The 23,464-nt window shown below is 44.2% G+C and overlaps 1 protein-coding gene across 1 annotated transcript in view; it reads left to right on the top strand.

The window, feature by feature from the left end:
• The window catches only part of pcxb (pyruvate carboxylase b), a 243,787-nt gene that overhangs the window by 175,885 nt on the left and 44,438 nt on the right, over positions 1-23,464 (top strand). The window contains exons 13-15 of the mRNA XM_034557049.1: positions 12,906-13,050; positions 13,934-14,023; positions 19,334-19,555. Of these exons, the coding sequence (XP_034412940.1) occupies positions 12,906-13,050; positions 13,934-14,023; positions 19,334-19,555 (457 nt within the window). The remainder of the gene's footprint in view (positions 1-12,905; positions 13,051-13,933; positions 14,024-19,333; positions 19,556-23,464) is intronic.

Below are 23,464 nucleotides of genomic sequence, written 5' to 3'. Positions count from 1 at the left end.
ACACAATCTCTCTGCGAGCGACGTGCGGCACTCACTCAAGAGAGATTGTCACGGGCCCACGATGGCACACGCGACGGCGTCACACAAATCAGGGCCCGCGCGGCAGCCAGACACTCGCCTCTGAAATGACTCTCGCGCACACGGGCGCACCCTTGCTCCGCTGTGTTTTTCGGGGCGGGGTTAAATGGTGTGGAGGTTGAGATGGAAGGGCTGATCCCCCCTCTATTTGTCTCAATTTCGGGATAATGAGAGACAAGGACACACACACACACACACACACACACACACAGCCGCACGACCCCGCCTTCTCATTTTGCTCTCGAAGCCTTTAAATGTCATTGTGCTTTTATTTCACTTCCTCTGCACCGGTGTGACCGCCGTGGTTTCCCAGTTACTGCTGGTGGGCCGTTTCCACAGCCATCGGCAGCAGTCAATGAAGTGCGAGAGGGCAACAACGCCGGGCCTCGTGTGTCTATATTGCTTTGAGGGGAACAATTTGTCGTACAGTGAATACGCCGGGCGGAAACGACTTCAGGGATGTGTTTGTGGAAGAAAAGAAGCAAACATGCAAGCCAAATGTTCCCCAGGGTGAGTTCCTTTAATGCGTTGCGTTCCGCTGCAATGTACAGTGGAAATAACAAACGATGTATAAGAGAAAGCTCATAATAAAACTTTCTCTTTGTGTGTGGGGGATGGTGCTTAAATTAATCTATACAGGAATGCAATGGGCTGTGCAGCAGGGGGGGGGGGGGGGGGAACAAAGTTAATGTTGAAATGGAAAGCTGGGAGGTGCAAATGAAAAGATTGCAAATTAGATTTTGTTTGTTGATTGTTTCGCCGAATACAAGCGGCAGTTTCTTGGCATTAGTTCTGTTAAGATTGGAAGAATGTGCGTCTGTGTGTGTGTGTGTGTGTGTGTGTGTGCAAAAACTGTCAGTACGCTGACACAATTTTCGTTGCAAATAATTATCCGATTATAGCCTTCAGTGTGGAGAACAACTCCGACAAAGATTCTCTGATGGCTTGTAGATGGGAGCCGTTACCATTGATACCACGGCCTCTGTTGCTACAACCCACAGTTATTATCGTCGGCATCGGAGTGCTTGTGTTTACACCCAATAAGATTTAACTTTATTGTACAGGTACTGAGGCAACGACATGTTGGTTAGCATCTGACCAGAGCAGTGCAAAGAGAGCAGTGTATAAATATATATATATATATATATATATATTCCACAAATATAATATCCAGTGACTCAGCAGCTGACACCGTTTGGCATGTGTCATCAGGCAGTTGGAGGGCCGTGTGTCGTGGTTGGATTAAGGTGTTTACCTGACTGAAAAAGGCCCCCTAAATAATGCATCTAAAATTGCCCAGCGCTCTCTGTCATTAAGCTCCTTTCTGACTATGAGAAGAATTGCATTAACGGAATCGGAGCATGCTGTTTACATGGGCGCCACCTCAGTCACATTGTAATCGCATTACGATTATTGGATTATTGGCCGTGCGCGTAAACACAGCTAATAGACGTTTCTCACGCTGGAACGCTACGACTTGTTTTAAAAACAGGTTTGACTAATAACGTTCAGAAATGGGTGCCGTTTCCGCCTCGCTGGCACGACCGTTAGATGGAACGGCCGGCGCACGCGCGTGTTCCCACCGCGCGCACGCGCGTGTTCCCACCGCGCGCACACGCGTGTTCCCACCGCGCGCAGTGCGCGCTACCTCCATGGTGTGCAGGAGCCCCGATCAAAGAGCATGAAGGGAAATGTGAGAACCTATAAATACTCGACTCGAAAATCACAGGCAAACCAAGATAAGGCTATGAAACATTCAAATAAATAATGCATGATGTTCTGTGCTGAGAAAAATCCAGACGGTTATAGTACATTCTGTAAATAAGTGGCGGGTGTTAGTCATTTGTTGTCCCGCGTGGCCTCCGGTCCCTGGAAACAGACATGTTTTTGGATTAGAGGCATCATGCTGAGCCATAGATGGACGGGAAGGATTTAATATGGTCTTGTTGGTCGAGTCAACATTTTTATATTGGTTCAGCTTCTTTTTTTAAATAGGAGTCCAGTGATCTTTGCTCAATATCTATTAGTGCGGTGTGGATGAATCACCTTTTCACCGATTCAGAGAGCCCCATTCGATGAGACGCATCACTTTGATGATGGTGGCGGCAAACGGAAGGCCGGAGGAATTGAATGTGATGCGCGGTGAGACACCTTTTTTTTCCTTCTTCTTCTGATTCTCATTCAACGAATCCTCGTGGCCTTTCCACCTGAGGTTGACCCCCGCAGGTAGTTAGCGAAGGCAGATGGCTTGTTTTCGTAAACCAGAAACATGTTCCACGTTATTATCAGAAACACCTCGGTCTAGTGTGCGAAAGCATTTGTTACTAAGAGTGTTGATACTTTGAGAACATTTTGTAACACTCTCAGGCCAAAACCCGCCACAAAAAAGGCGTTGGAAGTGATGCCGTATATGGCTTTGGAGTGTGCCGTCTGTGCTCGCTAATTAGACGGGCAAAGGGGTTGTTCAGCGTGCAGCTGCGGTTTTCCTACAGGACTAGAAATTGAAGGTCACACCTTGAGTGTTCATCTCCAGCGCTATGGAAACCTTAATTTCGCTTCATGCCGGCTGTTTATTTTTCTCTACTGCAACCTTTGCGCTTCATACACTTCTGGTTCGCTGGTTTCTTTTTTTTTTTTTGGGGGGGGGGGGGGGGGTTTACACCTCAATATATTTCTGTTTTTATTTCACAGTATTTGGACCACGTAAACATACTGCACGTTGCTCTTTACAGCATCACCACACATTTTAAAAATGTGAATCTGGATACAAAATGGGAGGATGCCAAGTAGGAGTAATGAGAGGTTTAAAGGGAAAGCAGTCTGATAACGAATGGTACCATTGTTTAGATTAAGGGAGATACAAGGAAGCTCTAAGGCTGAAATGTCCATTGCATCCCATGGCGTGTGTCTCTCGCAACATCGTGATTATAGGCGATGGTTAATTATAGCCTTTTAAATTAGTAACGAGCCTCCGCGTTGGTGTTATTCAACCCTGGGTCTGCACACACTGTGGGGTCTCACAGCAAGAATATGAGAGTTGAAAACATTTCTCACAGAAACTTCATTATGCTGTGAGTTTGTGCGTTATAAATACTCGAGTGACTCCAGTCGGGGGGAGTTCGCATTCACAGCACACCGCTGCTGAGCGGGGCGGTGGAGCGAATGTTAAACTACACGTCAAACCCAAAAGCAAAATTACGCCTCACTGTTGACAGGTTAACCACGTATCCACTGACATGAGTAACGGCCGAAAGCAGAAGAGCTTCCGTTGGAACTGGCTGTCATTACCTGAAACAGTGGACTGAAACCATTCGGCGTGATTATCCAAATGGAATCCGTAGTTTGGCGCATGAGAGGTGCTCTTCTCCCCGTTAAAGGATAATCTGCCTCGCAGATCATCAGTTTTTTTCGTCGTAGAATATCAAGCAATGTTATCATTAATCCGCCGAATCGGCTCCAGCTCTGCTTCTACTTTCGTGGTAGCGGTAGTAATAAGGGTTTATTGAGATGGGACCCCACAGTGAAACTATGAATTCCCAATGTTTTCTTCAGGCTGTAAAAGGTTGACGATCTCCTGCTGCTTCATGCTCATCTCAAAGCTCTCTGCGGGAGCTCCGGTTCAGTTTATATTTTTTCGGCGGGGAGCTGCATGGTTTTCAGGAATATACACCCGGCGACGGGGGGGGATGTTGTTGTGGCAATCGAAGAAAAACGAAAAGAAAAGGTGTCTGTATAGTTTAATAAAATGAAAACATTCGATGTAAATGCGGTTACGGTGGCACATGTGGTCTCGAGCACTGAATGCCAAATGATCGTGATGATTTTGCGGCATACAAAGATGCGAGATGATCATTCACAAGTACAAGTATAATTAACAGAGTCTGAGACGACTCACCCTGTGGGTTTTGGAGTTCATCACGAGCAGTTAAATGCGTCACAGGCCCACTGCTTAAGGAATCCCAAAATACCACTAAGTAGCTATCTGTTTTAATACGCCTGTGTCTCGGGGTCCCTGAAAGACCAGGCCTCCTTTTAGCTGGTTCAGCACAATCTGAGTCACGCCGTTTAAAGATGACACATCACACATCGCTGTTGATTCCTGGCGAATGCGTCTCCCCTGGTAGTAAAGAAACTATCATCCTGCGTCGTTGTTGCAAGAGCATTTAAAAGTCAATTAAGTGTCGTCACACACGTGGCATATATTTTAGATGTGTGAGCAAAAAAAAAAGCACCTTTGTTGTGTCCACTTTCCCTTACCCCACTTCTCCTTCTGCTTCAGCTGGTGATTCTCTACATTACTTTTAGCAGCCCCCCCCCCACACATTGCCGTTGACAGTCTGAGCAAACCTCTGTGAATAGGCTGGCACATGGAGGTGCTTAGAGCGATAGTTATATTTCAGAGAGCTTGAGGAAAAATAAAATATCAGTCAAAACAAAACAATTTTGTTGCTGCAAAGCGTTCACTTTTTTTTAAACCGCTGACACATTGACTGGTGCTTTTACTGTAAGCGGGGGGGGGGGGGGGGGGGTACCATTTACCGTGCTTTCAATCTTAAAATGTAGTTCTCCTATTGGACACCGGCGTTATACTAGACATGTCTTGACAACAGTGAGATAGCTGGTTCACATCCTTTGTCTAGGATGTCTGGCTAGTTCAGCACCATGGACAGTGGCCCATTCAACTCAGAGAGGCATCTGAAAGCACATTAAGCAAGTCCTCCCCATGACTGGATATTAAAGTATGTCTCTCAAACCTTTTGTTCCTTTACATCTATTTCTGAAGTCCTTTTGAAATCGATGGGGGATCGTAGCTGGACTGTAGCATGGACTGTTCCTCATTAAACCTCGGGTACACCGATGCAAACCTCATGCTAGAGCAGTGGTTCTCAAACTGTGGGGCGCCGAGGTATTACAGTGGGGGGGGGGGTTCACATATAGTGCCGAGAACTTCACATATTACAAAAGTACGTGTAAATGTGTACGTTACGGTTACGGCGTTAACGGGTTACGGGTGCGCATGCGCGATCACAAGGTCCAAGATTTATTTTATATATATATATATATATATATTATACTTTTTTGGAGTCAAATTTATTTCTTCAATTATAATTATTCATTTGCAGGCAAGTTTGCGGATGAATAATTTGTGAGGAAATTAGCCTTTCTCAGTGACATATTTGGAAAGCTGAATGAATTAAATCTTCCTCTTCAGGGCAGAGAGCAGCACCTTCCTCGGCTGGCAGACGAGATATTTACAACAAATATTTGAACTTGTTTTGTTTAGTTTTTCACAGGTTGCACTTATTGTTGTTATCTTGAAAATGTATTCAGTGCCAAACATGTTAATTGCAGCCACAATAAGCTATTTGCCAAATATGAGTATTTTTTTTGCACAACTTTATTTGCATTGTTCTAACAAAGTGATTGCACTTTTTATTTATTTTTGTCTGATGGAGCAATCTGGTTTACTTGAAAGCGATTTCAATTTTCTTTATTCTATTATTTGAAAAAAGCACAGATGGAGGAGTCACATTTCAATAAAAATTCAGCATAGACCATTTAGTTCCAATTTTGTTGGGGTGGTGGGGCACGAACATTTTTCTTCCTCCGAAGTGGAGCCACTGTGCTAGAGGGAGATAGCGGTTGTGAAATATTTTTTGGGTACTTTTTGTTTCTTCATACCCAATGAGCTTATTTCAAATTGATATATGGCTAAAGCTCCCCTGATGAACTCCAAGGTGAACACTTCTCTGCGGTGATGGGAGTTATTACCAGAAAGATCACCAATCAGATTTTTGATTTCACTGAGGAAAAAGCCCCTTGGTAAATGTCAAATACTGAGACCCGATTCGTAGCCGCAGCCATGAAATCATCTTTAATCTGTTATCTGTGTGATGGGACAGGTCGTGAGACCGGGGATGAGGAGCTTCTGAGGGAGACGAGACGTATTCCCTTCGGCATTAACATTCTTTGTTCCTTATTTCATGGTCGTAAAGAAAAGGATGAAGATGGTTGTCATGGTGAATAGTCATTGGTTGCCTACCAAGGAAGCGGAGAAGAGTTGAGAAACAAAGAGCAAACTAGTGAGCAAAAAAAAAAAGCATGACCTCAGAATTAGAAGAGAGGAGACGCACAGAAGTAGGAAGTGGTCACAGTTTTCATCTCTTTTTTTCTCTGTCACATTAGCGCTGTGCGCTGTCATCGGTGGTGTCAAGGCACCTGCTCATTCTTACCCGGGACAAAAAGACGGATGCAAAGACGGAAGTGCATGGAAAGAAATGTCACAGTCTGCTTGTTTCTCTATCCGTGTTGCCTTTCAGGCCTCAGGTTCCTTAGAGTCCTCCATTATACTTATTTGCTTGAGTTTGTGTGTGGTTCCGTGCGTGTGTGCGTGTGTGTGTGTGTGTGTGTGCGTGTTGATCTTGTTTATGTGCATGGCCCAGTGATTAAGGCGTGACGGATGAGGAGAGAAAAGACGAATGACCCGACAGCTCCCCTATTCAACTCCTAATCATAAGGTGGTGTGGAGGTTCTCTGTGACAGAGAGACGCAGTGTTTGGAGATCAGGTGTGTGTGTATGTGTGTGCGTGTGTGTGTCTGTGCGTGTGCGTGGGTGTTGTGCATTTGTGCGCAATGTCGAGCACCGTTTGAATTTTTTGCATAAAAAATCCAAACTCTAAATCTGCACCGCCTCTGATGCTCTTTGCATCCTGTTCTCGTATAGAACAAACTTCTATATTTGCCTCTAGTGAACGAAAAGCACCAAAATAAACTGACGGAATTCATTAAGGCTTTAGAAAGTAGAGTGGCCGCATGTGATGGAGAGAGAGGTAGTTGACGGGTATCGATGACGAGGAAACGCTAAGACAACATGACACATTTAGTCCGGATGTTTTTCGGTTTCTGGTTTTTGCTTGAAGAGGTGGGGTGTATCGTCTGCATTTGAAGACGGTAAAATACACTGATCTCCACCAGCAGCAGGAACAGAGCAGAGTTGTTTACAAGGACACTTTGGGTGTGGGTGTATCCAGTTGAGCTGTGGATCAGAGACACCCTGCCAACGCAGGATTTCACCAGGCGTGCTCGTGGCTTTCCAGGCGAGCGTCAGGATTCGAAAGCCAGTGGAGGGATAGCCAGGGGAGTGCCGTACCATCCATTTCTGGGTTCAGTTCGACACGACTGATGCCACGCGCGTGTTCCTGAGTAGCCACAACTCTCTGGTTTCTCACTTCATTGCACCAGTAAAGGGTCTCTGTTATATGTCGGTGTATAAGACCACAGCTCTATGCGCCAGCACAGGTTGCCAGTCGTCCTTGTTGCTCACGAGCTCACGTTGTTTTGTTCATGTTGTGCTGAGCCCAATTCCAACAAGCAAATGAACACATCAGCTTTGTCTTTTTTCATGTTATGCGTGAGTGAACATTAATGGATTTGATCTCACCAGTTCTGTGATCCCTCAGTTAGTAAGTATCCTACGCTTTATTCTGGGGACTCTAATTGGAGGGATGTTGCACGCTGTGGAGCCACAATTACGCAACGTCAGAGAATTAATATCACTATCATTAATATTCCTCACTGTAAATCAACATGTGTGTTGGCGACGTTTTTTTTTTCCAAAGTGGTGTGTTAGAGATTGTTTGGGTTACATTTGATATGGTGTTCCCACAAACTTGTTTAACAATCCAAATGTATTAGTGGATCACCACCACGGTCACTTTTCTATTAAGATATGAAGGTTAAGCTATTTAGTTCCAATCTGGTCAACGATCATTTTGCATGTAAAGCAGTCAGATCAAATGGAATTAGAGAGATTTAAAGAGATTTCAGCAATGAAGAAATACAACATGTATTTACATTTTATGTTTGGCACATCTTGGATAATAATAGGTTGTTTCCTATGAGGTAACACGGGATTCCCAAACTGCCGGTGTGTCATACCATTAAAGAATAAGAGTAGCAAATGTGACTGATAACTTATTATCTCTGATGCCACCCTGGATCTATGCGCTCCTCGGGGCAGTGAGGCCTTGACCGCGATCCGTTCCACGCTGCGTTGTTCACAAAAAGCTTCAACTTTTCCACCAGCACACGTTTTTGTTTTACGTAACATTTGCAGGAAGCTGCCAACGTCCCATTCTAAATGATTTTCAGCCATGTTTACAGCCCTTCTGTCTGAACCTCAGGTTATGGTACGATGACCACATGCAGAGCAGCTCCAACATGACTCTACTTTAAAAGTTGTAAGAGAAAAGTTAGGAGCAGCCTGGACGGTAACACCTGCTTGTTGTTTGTCTGCTTTGCGTATTGAAAAATGACATCAGGGCCATATTTCTCGTACCTGGCTAACGTAGTTAGTGGGATAATTTTCAGGATAATATTACATAAGTCAGGTTTTTCGGGTTCCACGAAGCAAGTTTGTCAAAATCACCATAGCAACACATCCACAAATTTGGACCTGCTCCAGCGCAGGCTCATTCAGTCTACCTGGATAAGCTGACCACTCCCCCTGAAGAAAATGGCAGCTATATATATATATATATCATATATACAGTATATATATATTTATGTTCCGACGTTTGTGGGATTACCACAACAAGTATAAAGCAAAAATAGTGGTTATTTCTTTCATGGTGGATGGCGGAAATTATAACTGTTTCCACAGAGATAAGCCACGCCCCCTCTCCAGCATAAGTGAAGTGAATGAAGCGCATGAATAAACCACAAATAGTCCAGCGAGTAAACTCAAGCGAGTAAAGCGCTGTGAATAGTCGCGTGAACGCATCATTACGCATTTAACTCGTCTGACACGTTGCCATGCTTCTTGTCTAGCCCTCGCAGCGGTGGCAGTGTTAGATGTTCCATCATTATGGTCTGGAGTTCCTCATATACATTCATGATCATCTCCTGCTCGTCAGCGGAGAAAAATAGAGGCTCTTCCTTTGAGTTTATTTGCCTTTGTGCCGTTAGAAACATCATGGTTTCGGTGATCGACGCTTCCCCCTTTTGAAGTCGGACGTGCGCGCGCAACTATCCTGAGTACTGACGTCTGGTTTGAATTAACGAGGTGGTTTGAGCGCGGATCAGCCTTTGAGAAACCGCGATAGCCTGATGTCAATCATCGTGCTAATCTAAGCTGGATAATAGGACATTTGATTGACATAGTTGAACCACGTACGAGAAATAGGGCCCTGATCTCAGTGCACACAGATTGCAGACAACGAGAATCAACTAGAAAGTTATTTATTTATCTTTTCCTCCCCAGGATCCCCAGACTGCTTTTTACTGTCGGGTGTAAATTAATGTGGATGTTTGTTGACAACTTTGGCACGCCTTCTTAAGCAAACATTTGCAAGTAATGTTGCCCTTGCAGTACATTTAATTGATCTTATTGTCAAACCTAAAGGGACAGTTCACCCCCAAAACCCAAAAGATACATAGGTTCCTCCTAACTACAGTTCTATTCATCAATATGTTGTCAATCAACTCTGCTTTCATACAACAAGGTCTGTGGATTACCTTGAGTAATTGAGAAGAGACGTCGCTATGGAGTTTTTTTCTTTTCTTTTTTCATATTTGATAGAACTCCAAAATTTGGCAACTCGCACCAAAAAACAATCCAGATGTAAAAATAGCGCTAAAGGTGAGAAGGTCACAAAAAAAAACGTGATGTGTTTGCAGTCAAGCCAGCGGCCCGGGACATCAATACTCGCCTCGCTGCGCTAACGTCTGTCAGCGGAGCAGCATTGATGAACGGAAAACACCGTGAGAGTAAAAGGATAACAATCCGAATCCAGTGTCATTTTAGGGTGGAAAGAAGAGCACGGAGGATTTTATTCTGCGCCAAAAAAGAAACTTGAGCCGCGAGCGTATGCAAACGTGTGCCCGCGCGAGCGATAATTCCCATTTAGGCGTGTTTACTTCCCCTGTAAAACTCCAGCTCTCAAAAGTGTGTGTAGTTGCTCGTGTTCGCCATCTGAAATGCGTCGGGGGATCATTACCGGGGGGCGCTTTGCATGCTGCGTGCAAAGCTGCGAGAGCTGCAGCCCAGCGGTTGTTACGGGGCCTCTAAATCAGGGAAGGGCCTCCGTCGAGTATCCGAGTGTCTGATATCGCCGAGAGGCAAGCGAAAAATAAATGCCACATAGATACTGAGCGGTGGAAAGAGAGAGAGGTGTGTGTGTGTGTGTTTTTTCGGGACACTGTTTCTCATCATTAGGGGGAACATGGAGATGGAACTAAAGGCGCACTGTGTGTTGGTGTGCGTGCTCGCCACAGGCTCACAGAGCAGCCTGATAATGAACACATTGATCTGCTACAGCAGAGAGGGAGAGGACAAACCTCGGCGTGTTAACGCGGGGCTGTCGTCCCTCTCCATTATTTTCTTTCCGAGTCGTTCTCATTAACAGCGCCTGCTTGTGTTATTTATCTCTCGTTCTCTGTCTCTTCCTGTCCGTGTAGTTTTATTTTAGTCCTACCGCTCCACCCCCCCACAACCAAAACACACACACACACACACACACACACCTAATGCCCACTTATTAGGTTTGTTTACATGTATAAATAATAGATGAAGAATAGATCAAACGTAGAAACATGAGGGAAAATTACGAACAGGTGAAATGTCAAAATGTCCCAAGGCCAATTAAAACATTTTTAATAAGCAAATAAGAAAAATATTCCTTTTTTTTTTGTTTAAATTTAAATTGGGAAAATATCGTCCACCAGTAAAGACTTACGAGATACAGAGACGTAGTTCAACATTTTTTTTTTTTCCTTTCTGGCCGAGGGTGAGATGAGAAGGTTGATATCTCTCAAGCCTGTACAGTAAATATGATGCCACTGCAAGTAGCTATTTAGCTTAGCTTAGCACAAAGTCTTGAAAAAAGGGTTGCGCAACATTCATACTGGCACTTTTCACTAAAGTATGGATTCATTAAGCAAGATATGAAGTGCTAATTCCTAGGCTTGGATCTGCTGCTGGTAGGCGGAGATGTGTACGTTTGAATGCTTCAATGTTAATTATATAGAAATGTAGAAAGAAAGAATTTCCAGATTTCATATGGCTGCTTATGTTCCCCCCAAGTACATGTATGGCAGCAGCATATAATGTAATACAGTTATCCTGTCAGACACTATAAATGGATGAAAATATGATGACCACAGGTCTCTGAAGGCATATTGCAGTTAGTGTTTTGGTCCACAGCCCAAGGCCCACTATAGTGCAGTACAGCTGTACACATCCCTCAGCTCTCTGTTGCTGCTGTCCAGCTCTCCTCCCTGCAGCAGGAGGCGGGGGATGCAGTGTCAGTGTGCGTGTGTGTGTGTGTGTGTGTGCCTGTGTGTGTGTGTGTGTGTGTGTGTGTGTGTGTCTGTGTGTTTGCCTGTGTACTTCAGAAAATGAAACCCTCTCTTCTTGACTGGGAACATGAGAGCCTGTAAAGACGTCCACAGTGTTGTTCCTCTTAGTTGTTAAATATGAATGGTACTTTATGGGTTCTATGCATTGACAAAGTGGAAGACTTCTCTTTCTTCTGCTGCATCTCCCTCTTTCTGGAATTAGACATTTCTTTGTCAGCTGCAATAAAGATATTGCTGTTGTCTCTTTGTTCTCTCCACTCCTGATATCAGATATAGATGTGAAGAACTCATGGCCCTGTGTTGCTATATATCTCATTTGGGCTATGCCGCTGCGCTATATTCACCCGGGCGCATTGATCTCTCCCTCGCGCTCAGTGCTAGTAATGAGGTGTGTGTACGAGTGGTTTGTTCAATGCTCTTCCCACACATATGGGATTCCTGAGTGACTGTGCAGGAACAATTATTTCGAGCCACTGGGTTGTTTATGGACGCCATGTATGCAGATATGAGGCGGATGTTTGCGTAGAGGCAGCTCAGAAGGCACTCTGGACGCAGGAGGTCCCTCTGGGACTCTGCTTCTCTCTGATCTCTGCTTGTGTGTACGTATGTGCATTTATGAATATAAAGAGGGTACCTGGATGCAGGGTCATGAGTTTCAACGATTTACTTTTCTTTCTTTCTTGTTTTAATGCCGCTTAAGACTCCGACATTCCGGGTCATGTGCAAAGACACTCTTAGCAAGTAAAAGGGAAATAATCTTTCCTCACTTACATTCAGTCCCCCTCCACCTTCCCCTGGGGGACATTAAACAGCAATAAACACATCTAAATCTGCTCCAAGACCAGATTACCATATCCTGTTTTCACTGAATCCTTCTGCTTTCTGCTTTTTTTCTTCTTTTTTGCAAATCTCTCTCCCCTTTTTCTTTCACTACTCGTATTATTAAGACGTGCTTACAAAAGTTGGAGGAAAAAAAGCAACAAATGTACTAATGAAATTAACTTATCCACTCACCCCCCCTCCCCCACCTAATTTACAGCGCTTAATTGGCCTGATAATACTTTGGAGGCGAGCAAACAACAACATAATAGAAACGGAATGTAATTACTTTCAACAGTTGACTTTCTCCCTTTGCTCCGATTGTGTGTGTTTGTGCTTTTGTCTGTCGGAGCTGAGATTGCGCAGCGTTTAGTGTTCTCTGTTATTTGAATGTGGCTCTTTAGCAGAGTCTTGTCTTCAAAAGAGCTGCTCTCTCTTTTTTCTTTTTTTGTTTCTTTCATGTGATTCATTTGCGGAGCAGGACTCGAGCTGATTGATTGCTTTCGTGACCGTCTTGCCTCTCTATATTCTGTGTGTGTGTGTGTGTGTGTGTGTGTGTGTGTGTTTTGTTGTTTTGTGGTTACGCTCAATAAAGAGGGCAAAAAAATAACAAAAACTCCCCCCTCTCCATCTTGTCTCTCCATCTCTAGACCAACATCCCGTTCCTCCAGAACGTTTTCAACAACCACCAGTTCCTCCACTCCACCGTGGACACCCAGTTCATCGACGAGAACCAGGAGCTCTTCAACCTCAAACCCACCCAGAACCGAGCCCAGAAGCTCCTGCACTACCTGGGTGAGTTTCTGCCTGGAGCTCAGTCCGTTCCAAACGGTTCATTCAACGAGGCCTTCATGTGGTTATAAGGTTAATAGCACTAAAATAGTGATTGTTTCTGTGACTTCCACCGTAGTTTATCAAGCATTGATCAAACAACTGTTTGTATTAGCTGAGCTGATTGTGATAATTTCAGTGAGCAAAAATAAATCAAATTGTCAGTGCAGAATTATGACATTCTGGCTAAGAGGAACAATAAAATAAAAAGAGAGGGCTATAATGATTGTAATTGATCCAATTACGACATTTAAACTTGAAATCTAAGATTACAGTTAGGAGATAAAAACCAGAGGGGGAAGAAGTGCCGAGCTGGTTTGTATATGACTCCAACTTTGAACCAGTGGTATTTAACCCTAAGGTTCAAACAATCTGTGTCATGCTCTACGATTTATGCTGTATTCGTTTTTAAGACCTCAAAGTAAAAACGTGGTCCGTAAAATACAGATTTTCTTTTAATTGATATGGATAATGCAATTAAAAGGAATGGACTTTGGTTCATCTCCGCCTTCTACCAAGCCATTGGGGAAAGGAGGGGAAGGTCAATGCAAAAAGACCTAACTGGAACCGGTTCAAATCGTGGATGAAGGAAAGCTAAAAGACGTATTACAATAAGGATGCACTTCAGTTGACCTTGAGGGTTGGTCTGAAGGATTTATTTGTTATGGCACGTGTACTAAATATCTCTAAATCACAAAAACAGGACACGTGACCATGATCCTTACTCGCCTCAGGACTGCTGTTTTATAACCCTCATTGATTTTCTTCTTTTCTTTATTGTCTTCACTGGATGTTCGATACGTTCCAGAACTGCATCTGACTGGTGTCGTCTTTGTGTGTGTTTCAGGTCATGTGATGGTAAATGGACCAACCACACCCATCCCAGTCAAGGCCAAGCCTTCCTCCATAGATCCAGTCATCCCTCCTGGCACCATGGGTATGTCGATCGCGTGCAGTTCAGCCAATGGCAATGCAAAATTCCCACTCTATCGCACAGTTCCAACTCCAAAGACACCTTTTTTCCGATTAGTATACCCGGCCGAAGCATTACAAGCAGTTTAGGACCTTCAGCTTCCACAGTGTAGCTCTGTTTGTTGGGCAATGTGTCAACAAGATCAGCAACTGATCATTGGATTCTGTCTTTACACCATTTCTTTTGAAACCGTCACTGGACACTGTTACCATAAAAATGCCACAATGCATCATCACCCGTGTTGCGTGTCTTACATTTGGACTAATTTAAGCAAGGCGTTGCCACTGTAAGGGTGAGGGGGTTTCATTTCTTCTGGGACACCCAATGATAAAAACGTAAACACTTTGGATAAAAGCCCCCGCCGAATGACAAATGGGCTGTCGGAAGAGGCCGTAGCTGCAGGCGGAAAGGCCTTCCTAAATGGCTCCGTTTGGCACTCCGGGAGGAAAAGGGTTTTGGCCCAGAGTGCTCTGCTGAGCGGTGAGTACGGCGGCGAGAGGGTGCAGTGCATTGTTCGTGAAGGCAGAAGTTCGATGCTTCTCACCCTGCTCTGCACCAGCACCCCTGGAGTCTCTCAGGAAAGGCCGAAGGCCAAGCTGGGCTCTTTGGAGAGCTTGTTGAGTATTAGAGTCTCCGGAGTCGAGCTCCAGGTTTTTTTTTTGCTCCTTTCGAATAGAGCCTCTTCCTGATTTTTGAAAGGTTAAACTAAGGCTGAAATGTAAAAATACTTATCTTGAAATATCGATGAGAGGTCCTTTTTTTCTTTTTTTTTTTATGGCATTAAAAAGTAGAAAATGTCTCCTTTTCCACTGCGCTCCCAGGTTTTTATTTTTGTGAGAGGTGCAAACTTTCTGCAGCTGCTCCTTTTTGACAGCCAGAAAACAGTGATCTGTATCAATCTGACTTGTTTATCAGCAGCCTGTTCTGCCTCGGCACATATCCCAGCGTGCCCGGTAAACACAGATTCGTAACAAAATAATAATATGAATCCTAATCAGGCATAACTAATCATATCTGACATCTAAAAGCCATGCACGGTGGAACAGGATGGAGTAGAATAGGACAATATAATCTGCCTTGTTTGTGTGCGTCTGCCTGTGAGTGAGCGAGCGCGTGTCTCCGTGCCTTCCTGCCACTTGTCTACTCGTGGAAATATTGTGAGCAGGTACTCTAGACACACACACACACACACACCTACTGTAAGCAGCTGATGAAGTAGTGTATGCAGCACAGGCACGCACAGAGGCATACCTAAAGCCTAGTAATGAGATTTGTAATGTGCTTATATCCTTTCTTTCATTCGGCGGAGGGATTGGGAGAAGAGAGGGATTAGGCCTGTATTATCACACTCTGTGGATGGAGGGAAGGACGGGGCAGGGAAGGAGAAAGGGGTTATGAAAGGAGACGAGGGGGTTTGGGCAGTGTATAATCCCCCTATATGTAGATAAAATCGCCATTGTGGCAGGCGGAGGGATGTGGACGGAGATGGATACATGGGGAAAGAGGGGAGGATGAAAGAAGTGAGGAGTGGACCACCCACAGAAAAGAGAGGAGCAAAGATCAGATTGTCATATCACAAAAAAAAGCATCACACCTGCTGATAAGGAGAAAGAGGAAGGGTGCCAAGAATATCTATTATCGTGGGAGCTCCCTCCACTCCGAGGAGGAGGGGAGTGAAAGTGTTCCTGAAAGACAGGCCGAGGGTGTCCTGACACAACATGTTAAGTAAGGAAAGGCCATTATTTTCTAATTAAGATTTGTACTCTAAAACGTTCCCTGTGAAGGCTGATTGCTGGTGCTTCATCGATGGTGAAGTACACCTTGTTCCAATTATTGTCTGGATTTATTTAATGGAGGACGTGCAGAGGTTAATCACCAGATGCCTGTGAGCTAGCTTGAGGAAGTCTGACTAATAAAAATGACAGACAACTTCCCTCCTCCCATTAGTGCGCTGCATTTCCACTCTTAGGATTACAGTAGAACGGTAGTTGGGAGCACAATATGCGAAATCTGTGCACAAATGGACTTATTGTCCACTGTTTCTAGGTTTTGATGCTTTCATTAGTCATCTTCAAGCGGCTGTATTTATTTATTTTTTGCTTTTGTTTAGCTCCAAAACTCATTTTCAGGTGGCTTAAAAGGAGTCATAGAGTCTTAAATGTGGCTTTCTGAAACCTCAAGATACGCTGTGTGTGTGTGTGTGTGTGTGTGTGTGTGTGTGTGTGTGTGTGTGTGTGTGTGTGTGTGTGTGTGTGTGTGTGTGTGTGTGTGTGTGTGTGTGTGTGTGTGTGTGTGTGTGTGTGTGTGTGTGTGTGTGTGTGTGTGTGTGTGTGTGTGTGTGTGTGTGTGTGTGTGTGTGCGTGCGTGTGCGTGTACTGCAAGGTAACCTTTATTCTTCTTCTTTGTTCTTAAAACATTTCTTTCAGTTTGTTTGTTTCACACCTCCCATACAAATAAAATATTAAAAAATAAACTCTGTTCTTGAAGCTAGTGCCAGTCAAAGGTATTTTCCATCAGGCGGTATTTTTTAGAAGTTATGGCAAATAGCAAGCAATAACTAAATACAAATGTAACGTAAATGGTTGGTTACAGTCTAAAGAAGGGGATATATGTTATGAATTACAAACGATTAAACTTCTCTGTAGTGTCTCAGTCCTAACGACTCATTAACATGTTCCGGCTTAAGTGATTGGCTTCTCCAGCACACCTGGCTGCAATAAAGCACTGATTATTAAAAGTTTCCTAAACACAAAGATACGAGACATTTAACAGTGTGCTCAGGAGGCCGATACCAGCCCAGGACGGCGACGACTCAAGCTGTTATTTCTCTGAGATTATCTTCCACACGAATTGCAAATAAAGGAGTACCTCTGAGCATCGTAGCTCGCTGGGCCACTTTGAGTCGAGTGTGTAGAGAAGGCCGAACGAGCGAATAGGAATGAAATGACACCAGCCCGGGAGAAAGAGGAGAGAAGTGAGAGCTAAGAAGCTAGATAGCGGGAGCCGTGTGTGTGTGTGTGTGTGTGTGTGTGTGTGTGTGTGTGTGTAAAAGTGGGTCAATTGTCGAGCACAGCATCCACTTGGGACTTATATCTCCTTATTGCTTTTTGTTTCTGCAGCGTAATGATACGACACGCACGCACGCACACACGCGCAAATCCACCTGAACACTGTGTCCTCTCTCTGTTGGAGACATAACGCATGCAGAGGCCATTGTTTTGGTCCCAGTAGTCCCAGTACACAAGCCCCTAATTTCCTCAAAGAGTGGTAAAACAATAACTTCGAAAGCAAGTTTATTTGAGAAATGAGAGGACTTTGAGTATGAATCAATTTCTTCTGTGTGTGTGTGTGTGTGTGTGTGTGTGTAGGTGTGCGGGGTGTTCTCCACTCAGCCGTATTATACGCAGATCTTGATAAGTTCAAAGTGTCGGTATCTATTTGCTACGGCAGTGTGATTTCACAGAGCTCGTCTAGCCTGGAGAATATTAAGCGACGCCGAGATGGAGGGAAAGTGAGATGGGCTAGAGAGAGCGGGACGGCGGGTTGGAGGACAACTAGGCAGGCAGACCTCATTAACTAATTTAATTGATTGATTATTGTACACACTGCAGTGAAAATAGATCCCAATTCCACCTCCCAATATTTGATTGCCTCTGGTTGTGCTTGTGTTAAATTGCAAGGCACGGAGAGGAGAGGGCGATGAGGAAAGAGCTGGATTAAAATAAGAGGGCTGGCTGAGGCAGGGCCCGTAGGGCAAGGTTTCTGCACTGTTTATAACTTGTTTGTTTTGAGAACTATTTAGTTTTTATGAACTGGAAATTACGGCATTTCTCTTGCGGATTCCACGCGGATAGATTATATTCCTCCTCGCGAAAGCCTTTAGCGGCTGATAGAGAGAGGTTAGATGAGGAACACTCTAATGCCAACATGTCTGGCAGTCTCAATCCGGGGTTTCTCGGGGAGTGGATCCTACAAGGTTTCTGAAGACCTCTAATTAGATATTGCTTTATGCGATGTACCTAAATCATATGCAAGCTTGCATAGCTCTTGAGCAGCACGGCTCCATGGCTGACTTATTTACAGGATGGATTGCCATGAAATTATTTAGAAGACCTTCACGGTCTCCAGGGGATAAACCTGACATTTTATATAGCGGCCACTAGCAGGTCAAAATGTTCACTTCTTCCTTAAAATGTCTCATTATAAACAGGATGGATTGGAAGACATTCATGGTCTCCAGAAGATTGATTACAATACCCTTTGTGTTTACCTGACATGTCCTTTTTGTGCTTTTGTGAGTGATTTGGTACGGACAAGCGTGCCCCAGAGGACGAATCCTCAGGACTTTTCCTCTAGTGCCATACCAAGTACCTTCAAAACTAATGACCTCCCCATGTATACTTTGTGTTAAGTGCTAATTAGAAGCTGTTAGCGTGCATTCACTAAGATGGTGAGCATAGAAAACATTATACTGGCCATGTTAGCATCCTGGTGTTAACATTTAGCTCAAAGTACAGACTCACAGAGCCGCTAGTATGGCTGTAGACTTTGGTCTGGGTATAATTGTTGGAGAGTTTTGAGACAAATGTTTTATATATAGGGATATGTGAAACACATCAATAAGTCAAAGAACATGGATTCAAAAAGAGTAGAAAATATAGAAGCGGCCTCCACACTTGAAAATAGAAAATAAACAAACATATGTCATGCTCAAATATGGTCATCAAGACAGCTCTCTGATCGCTGGTGTAAATCTGGCACGTAAAAACACGGTCTCTGGCCTGATAAGGCAGAGAATTCAGAGATGCAAGGAAAGTGCCAAAGCAGCCATTCTGGATCCAGTTTGCCTTTGGGTGGCAGCCATACAGTACCGAGCTTAGTCACTGGGATCTCTTGTTCCAGTAAACAGTAGCTGCTTACTTTATATAGAAAATCGTGGCCGAATGAGTCACTGTCACCAGGAGAGATCCATTTTTACAAATCGGTGGGTGGTGTGTCTAATAAGATGGCTGCCGGGCTCAAGTTCTTGATTTCATTTCTCGTCGATCTCCCTGAGCTGAGGGCGATTGAAGCAGAAATGAGAGGAGGCCGAGTGAAGTGCCAGACATGTTAAAAGCACAACTTAAAAAGAGAACACTGTGTAAATAACGGCAGCTTCTGTGCTCGTCTGGCCCACTCGAATATCGTATGGACCATTTCCCCTTTGATTATTCATTAGCCCCTTGTGTTATTATTCTCAACTTTAATGTCTTTCTCTCCCCCCTTCCCTAATAGGCGATCCTCCAATAGGTTTCCGGGACGTGTTGCTGCGTGACGGTCCCGAGGGATTCGCCAAGGCTGTCCGTGCCCACCAAGGCCTGTTGCTAATGGATACCACCTTCAGGGATGCCCACCAATCGCTCCTGGCGACTCGGGTTCGGACCCACGACCTGAAGAAGATCTCGCCTTTCGTCAGCCACAACTTCAGCAACCTTTACAGCCTGGAGAACTGGGGAGGTGAGTGTCTTTGTGCTGAAGGGCAGTGTATGGAATCTTTTCATCACTGGGGAATAGGTCTACACGTAACCGCCAATTATTCTTTCGGTACGGATTAAACGGATGCAAATTAGTACGCTGCTGGTGGGCAGACTGGAAGCAGTTTCCCACTGCTTCCAGTCTTTAGGCTAAGCCAACTGTCTTCTTGTTCCAGCGATGTGGCACTCGGAAGATTCATAGTAACGAGGAAATACCCATAATTTGTTTGCATTTGTCATGTAAGCAGTCATGTAAGAAAGGCCTGCATTTCCCTTTTCTGATGGTTATCATTTTAATTAAACTCTTTCTGTATGTGCTCCCACATTGTAATGTGCCGTAACAGCCGTGCCTGTTTTCTCCATTCTCTTCCCCCTCTTTCCGTGGATCCGTTCCGTGTTTCGCTCATGACAGTGATTGTACCTCTTTGTCTTTCTGGTTTGAGCTATGAAAATCATGTGCCATTGAAAGCATATCTCATGCCTCCATCTCCTCTCCCACAAGTCAGTCTTCCGCGAGCTCCCTCAATAGACTTTGAATGTGCTTTTTTGCCCCTGCTCTTAAAAGAATAGAGAAAATCATCCGTTATTGAAACTTCTCGAGGCATGAACGGCCCACTAGCGTGCCGTGATAATATGCACTTACTTGAAATTGGCCAGAGAACAAAAACAAAAAAAACGGCGTGCCTCGGGTTTGAAAAGTCAACAACGAGACCAATTATCAACACTTCGTGATAATGGTCCGATGTGAAGTGCAATTGTTACGAACTGGTTTCAAAGAGTAAATTCACTCTTCCTGTTTGAACACTGAGGATACTCACGTTTGCGGAAGAGATATGCCCAGTGAGCCTCTTGAGGTTGAAACATTTAATTTAATGCTCAATTATAGAAAACCACTCGGAGCGATTATGCTTATTCTACTTGGAGTGCTTTCAGTAGATCACACGAACAAACATAAGAACCAAACAACAAAGGCCTGCAGTAAAAAAGGGCTTCTGTTTCAGTGACTGTGCTCATCGTGAGATGGTGAAGCAACGTGAGGAAGAGCAGGAAACCCTTTCTAAGATTAAATTCCTCCTGGTAGCCGATCATGGTGCAGGAGACTCTTTCATTACTGTGGGACACCCAGTCACTGTCTACTCATCTCATGTTTGGACAGATAAAAAGGTTATTGCAAAAGTAAAACCGAGGGGATATTTGGATAGACGGGGCTTAACTGACTGCAGTGTATCGGGATGTTATTACGAGACTGACCAGAGAAAGATGACTCGGGTTCAGCTTAGCCGTGTTTGAGTAGTCACATTAAAAGTAAATCTTTGAAGAGAGACCGTGAAACCTCTCTGTGAACTCAGTGCCTCACTCTGCAGGATATTGTTAAAAAGGTGCCACGCTCCTCTCCGTATGTCTCATTATGCTGTGGGAGCCAGTTCTGAAAGGGGAAAGGGCTTTCATTAAGGGACATGCATTCCTTTTAAACAGTTCGTTATCTTATATGTGAAGACTTTAAAACAGACTTCATTTATAGTCATGCAGCAATAACAGGACCTGTCTGACGGCGTTACTCTCCTACAGCGCCTCGCTGGGTGGTTACACAGTCCAACTGTAGATAGTTAAGGCCTCACAATGGTAGTGGTGAAGCTCCTTTTTGAAGCTCGTGGCACAGTCAGACATGTCTATATGTTTTGACTAATGAAAGGGCACAGACTGAGCTTTTCGATCAGGTTTTTCATCTGTGTGAGAAATGTGAAACTGCAACAACAACAAAAAAACCTGATGGAAAGCATGCTTTTGAGACCGTTTTATGGTTGAGCGTTCAAGCCTTATCACCCGAGGTCCTGGGACAGGGATGTCGTATATGTGTACAGATTGTAAAGCCCTCTGAGGCTAATTAGTCATTTGTGATATTGGGCTGTACAAAATAAATTGAATTGAATCATGGATTTTGAAAGCATGAAGTTCAAAAGCCAGAAAGAAGCAGTAGGGTAAGATTTTCTAAACTAAAATGATTGCTGGGGTTCTATTATACTTTAATATAAAGGGATTATAAAGATGCATTTAATAAGGTTCGCCCAAAAACAGTGAACCTTTCCTTTTGAACAATGTATAGCGGTATGCCATAATGTCATCACTCACTCCAACGGACTATTCTGTCAAACTGATGCTCATTCTAAGAAGCTCAGTCTGGCCTCGGTCGAGATGAACCGACAAGAGAAAGGCGGATACGTCTTCCTTTGCGTCCTCCGTCTCAACGCGCGGATGCATAAATCGCAGTGGGAGTCGAGTTTTGAAATCTCGAAAGAAGAAAAAAAGCTCTCGGAAGTTCAAACGGCGTTCCGTCTTCATAAACGAGTCGCAGCGAGTGAACGCGTGCGCGTCTCTCTCTCTCTCCCATTTACACCACGACAGCCAATAGTACATCATTGGAATCCAATGAAGAACAGGAGCCAGACGGTTTAAACGCCTCCTGACATGATGGTTCTGTAATGGGGCTGACGTTATGAGCCGAGGAGATCGTCTCTCCCGTTTAAGGGACGTTGCCGTGAGAGCGAGCGAGTGAATCGGCGCCGAGAAATGTAATATGCTGGTGTGGATCCTCTCGAGATGTCGGTAGTTCCGGCATGATATGATTATGAGTCTGGCGGCACAGAATAGTACATTCATAATTATTTAAACACTTAAAGGCGGAATAAATTCTTGAGCTAGATATCAAACCCCCTGAATCCCTCCTGCAACTTAACATATAATAACATTAATGTGTTGGTCTTCATTTGACGTGTTAAGCGAACAACAGCAAAGCATTTAGCAAAGCAGACCTGCCACCAAGCCTTTTAACACAAAGTTCACACTCAAGCATCATCCATATTATCACCTTTTTTTTTGTTTAATAGCAGTTCATTTTTTTTTTTTTTTACTAAATACGCTATACTTTTTCTTTCCTTGTTTTCATATGTTGCCTTTTCTGGCTCTGGATCTACTTCTTCCCCTTCTTTCTTTTTTCAAGTGTCCGGTCACATCGGACGCATCATCACACGGCGTTATAATACTTAATACTTAGTACTCCCCTCGAGGAGTGTATACTATGTGAGGGCCCCTTTGATAAGACAATGTTGTAATCTTTTACAGTGTGTCAGGATAATATCAGACAGTCGTGTCCCCCCCCCCACCCACCCACCCACCCACCTTCCCCACTGTTAAACGTCCTTCATTCACCCAGCTTTCGGTGGCCAACGTTCCCAGGTACACGGTTAGCCGGCCGCGCTCTCGCCTGATATTGATTTAGGTTGTGAAACACAAATCAGACGACCATGATGCTGCAATGAAAAAGTTCAGCTCTAGCACACTCTGTCCCACAAGGACAGAGTGTAATTGTACCTTTTTAAACAGCTCCTCATAAATCACCCAATGGCCATAGAAGGAATAACTACCAAGCCCCTTCTTGATAGGAAGTCCCTGTACAATACACGTTTATTACAAAGTCATCAGAGATGTAGAGAATATTACACTCGGCTGAAGCTTGAATCACTTCAATCTCTCAGCGAGATGACCGTGTGAGTATTGGACACAGTTAACCTGACAAAAATGTAATAAAAAAAAAAAAAAAGAAAGTTTGATATGGGATACAGGATTGCTTTCACATGTTTCAGCCGCTTAGAGGCAGAATGAATCATTGGAGATATTAAGCCTGTGAAAGCCCTTTTAGGATTACGTCCCCTCCTGATATAATGTTGCTCCCTACACCGTGGAAGATGCAGTCAAATGAACTTGGTCACATAATTTGTCTATATGGTTCCTACCATCGATTTCACAGTAAATGTATCTGATGGTAATGCGCAGTGCCGTAACGGAAACACATGAGGCCCCCCTGCAGAATAACCCTGAGAGGGCCCCCCCCTCC

This window comes from Cyclopterus lumpus, chromosome 18, assembly GCF_009769545.1.
Source record: "Cyclopterus lumpus isolate fCycLum1 chromosome 18, fCycLum1.pri, whole genome shotgun sequence".
Classification (NCBI taxonomy): domain Eukaryota; kingdom Metazoa; phylum Chordata; class Actinopteri; order Perciformes; family Cyclopteridae; genus Cyclopterus; species Cyclopterus lumpus.
This window is presented reverse-complemented; position numbering and strand designations above follow the sequence as displayed.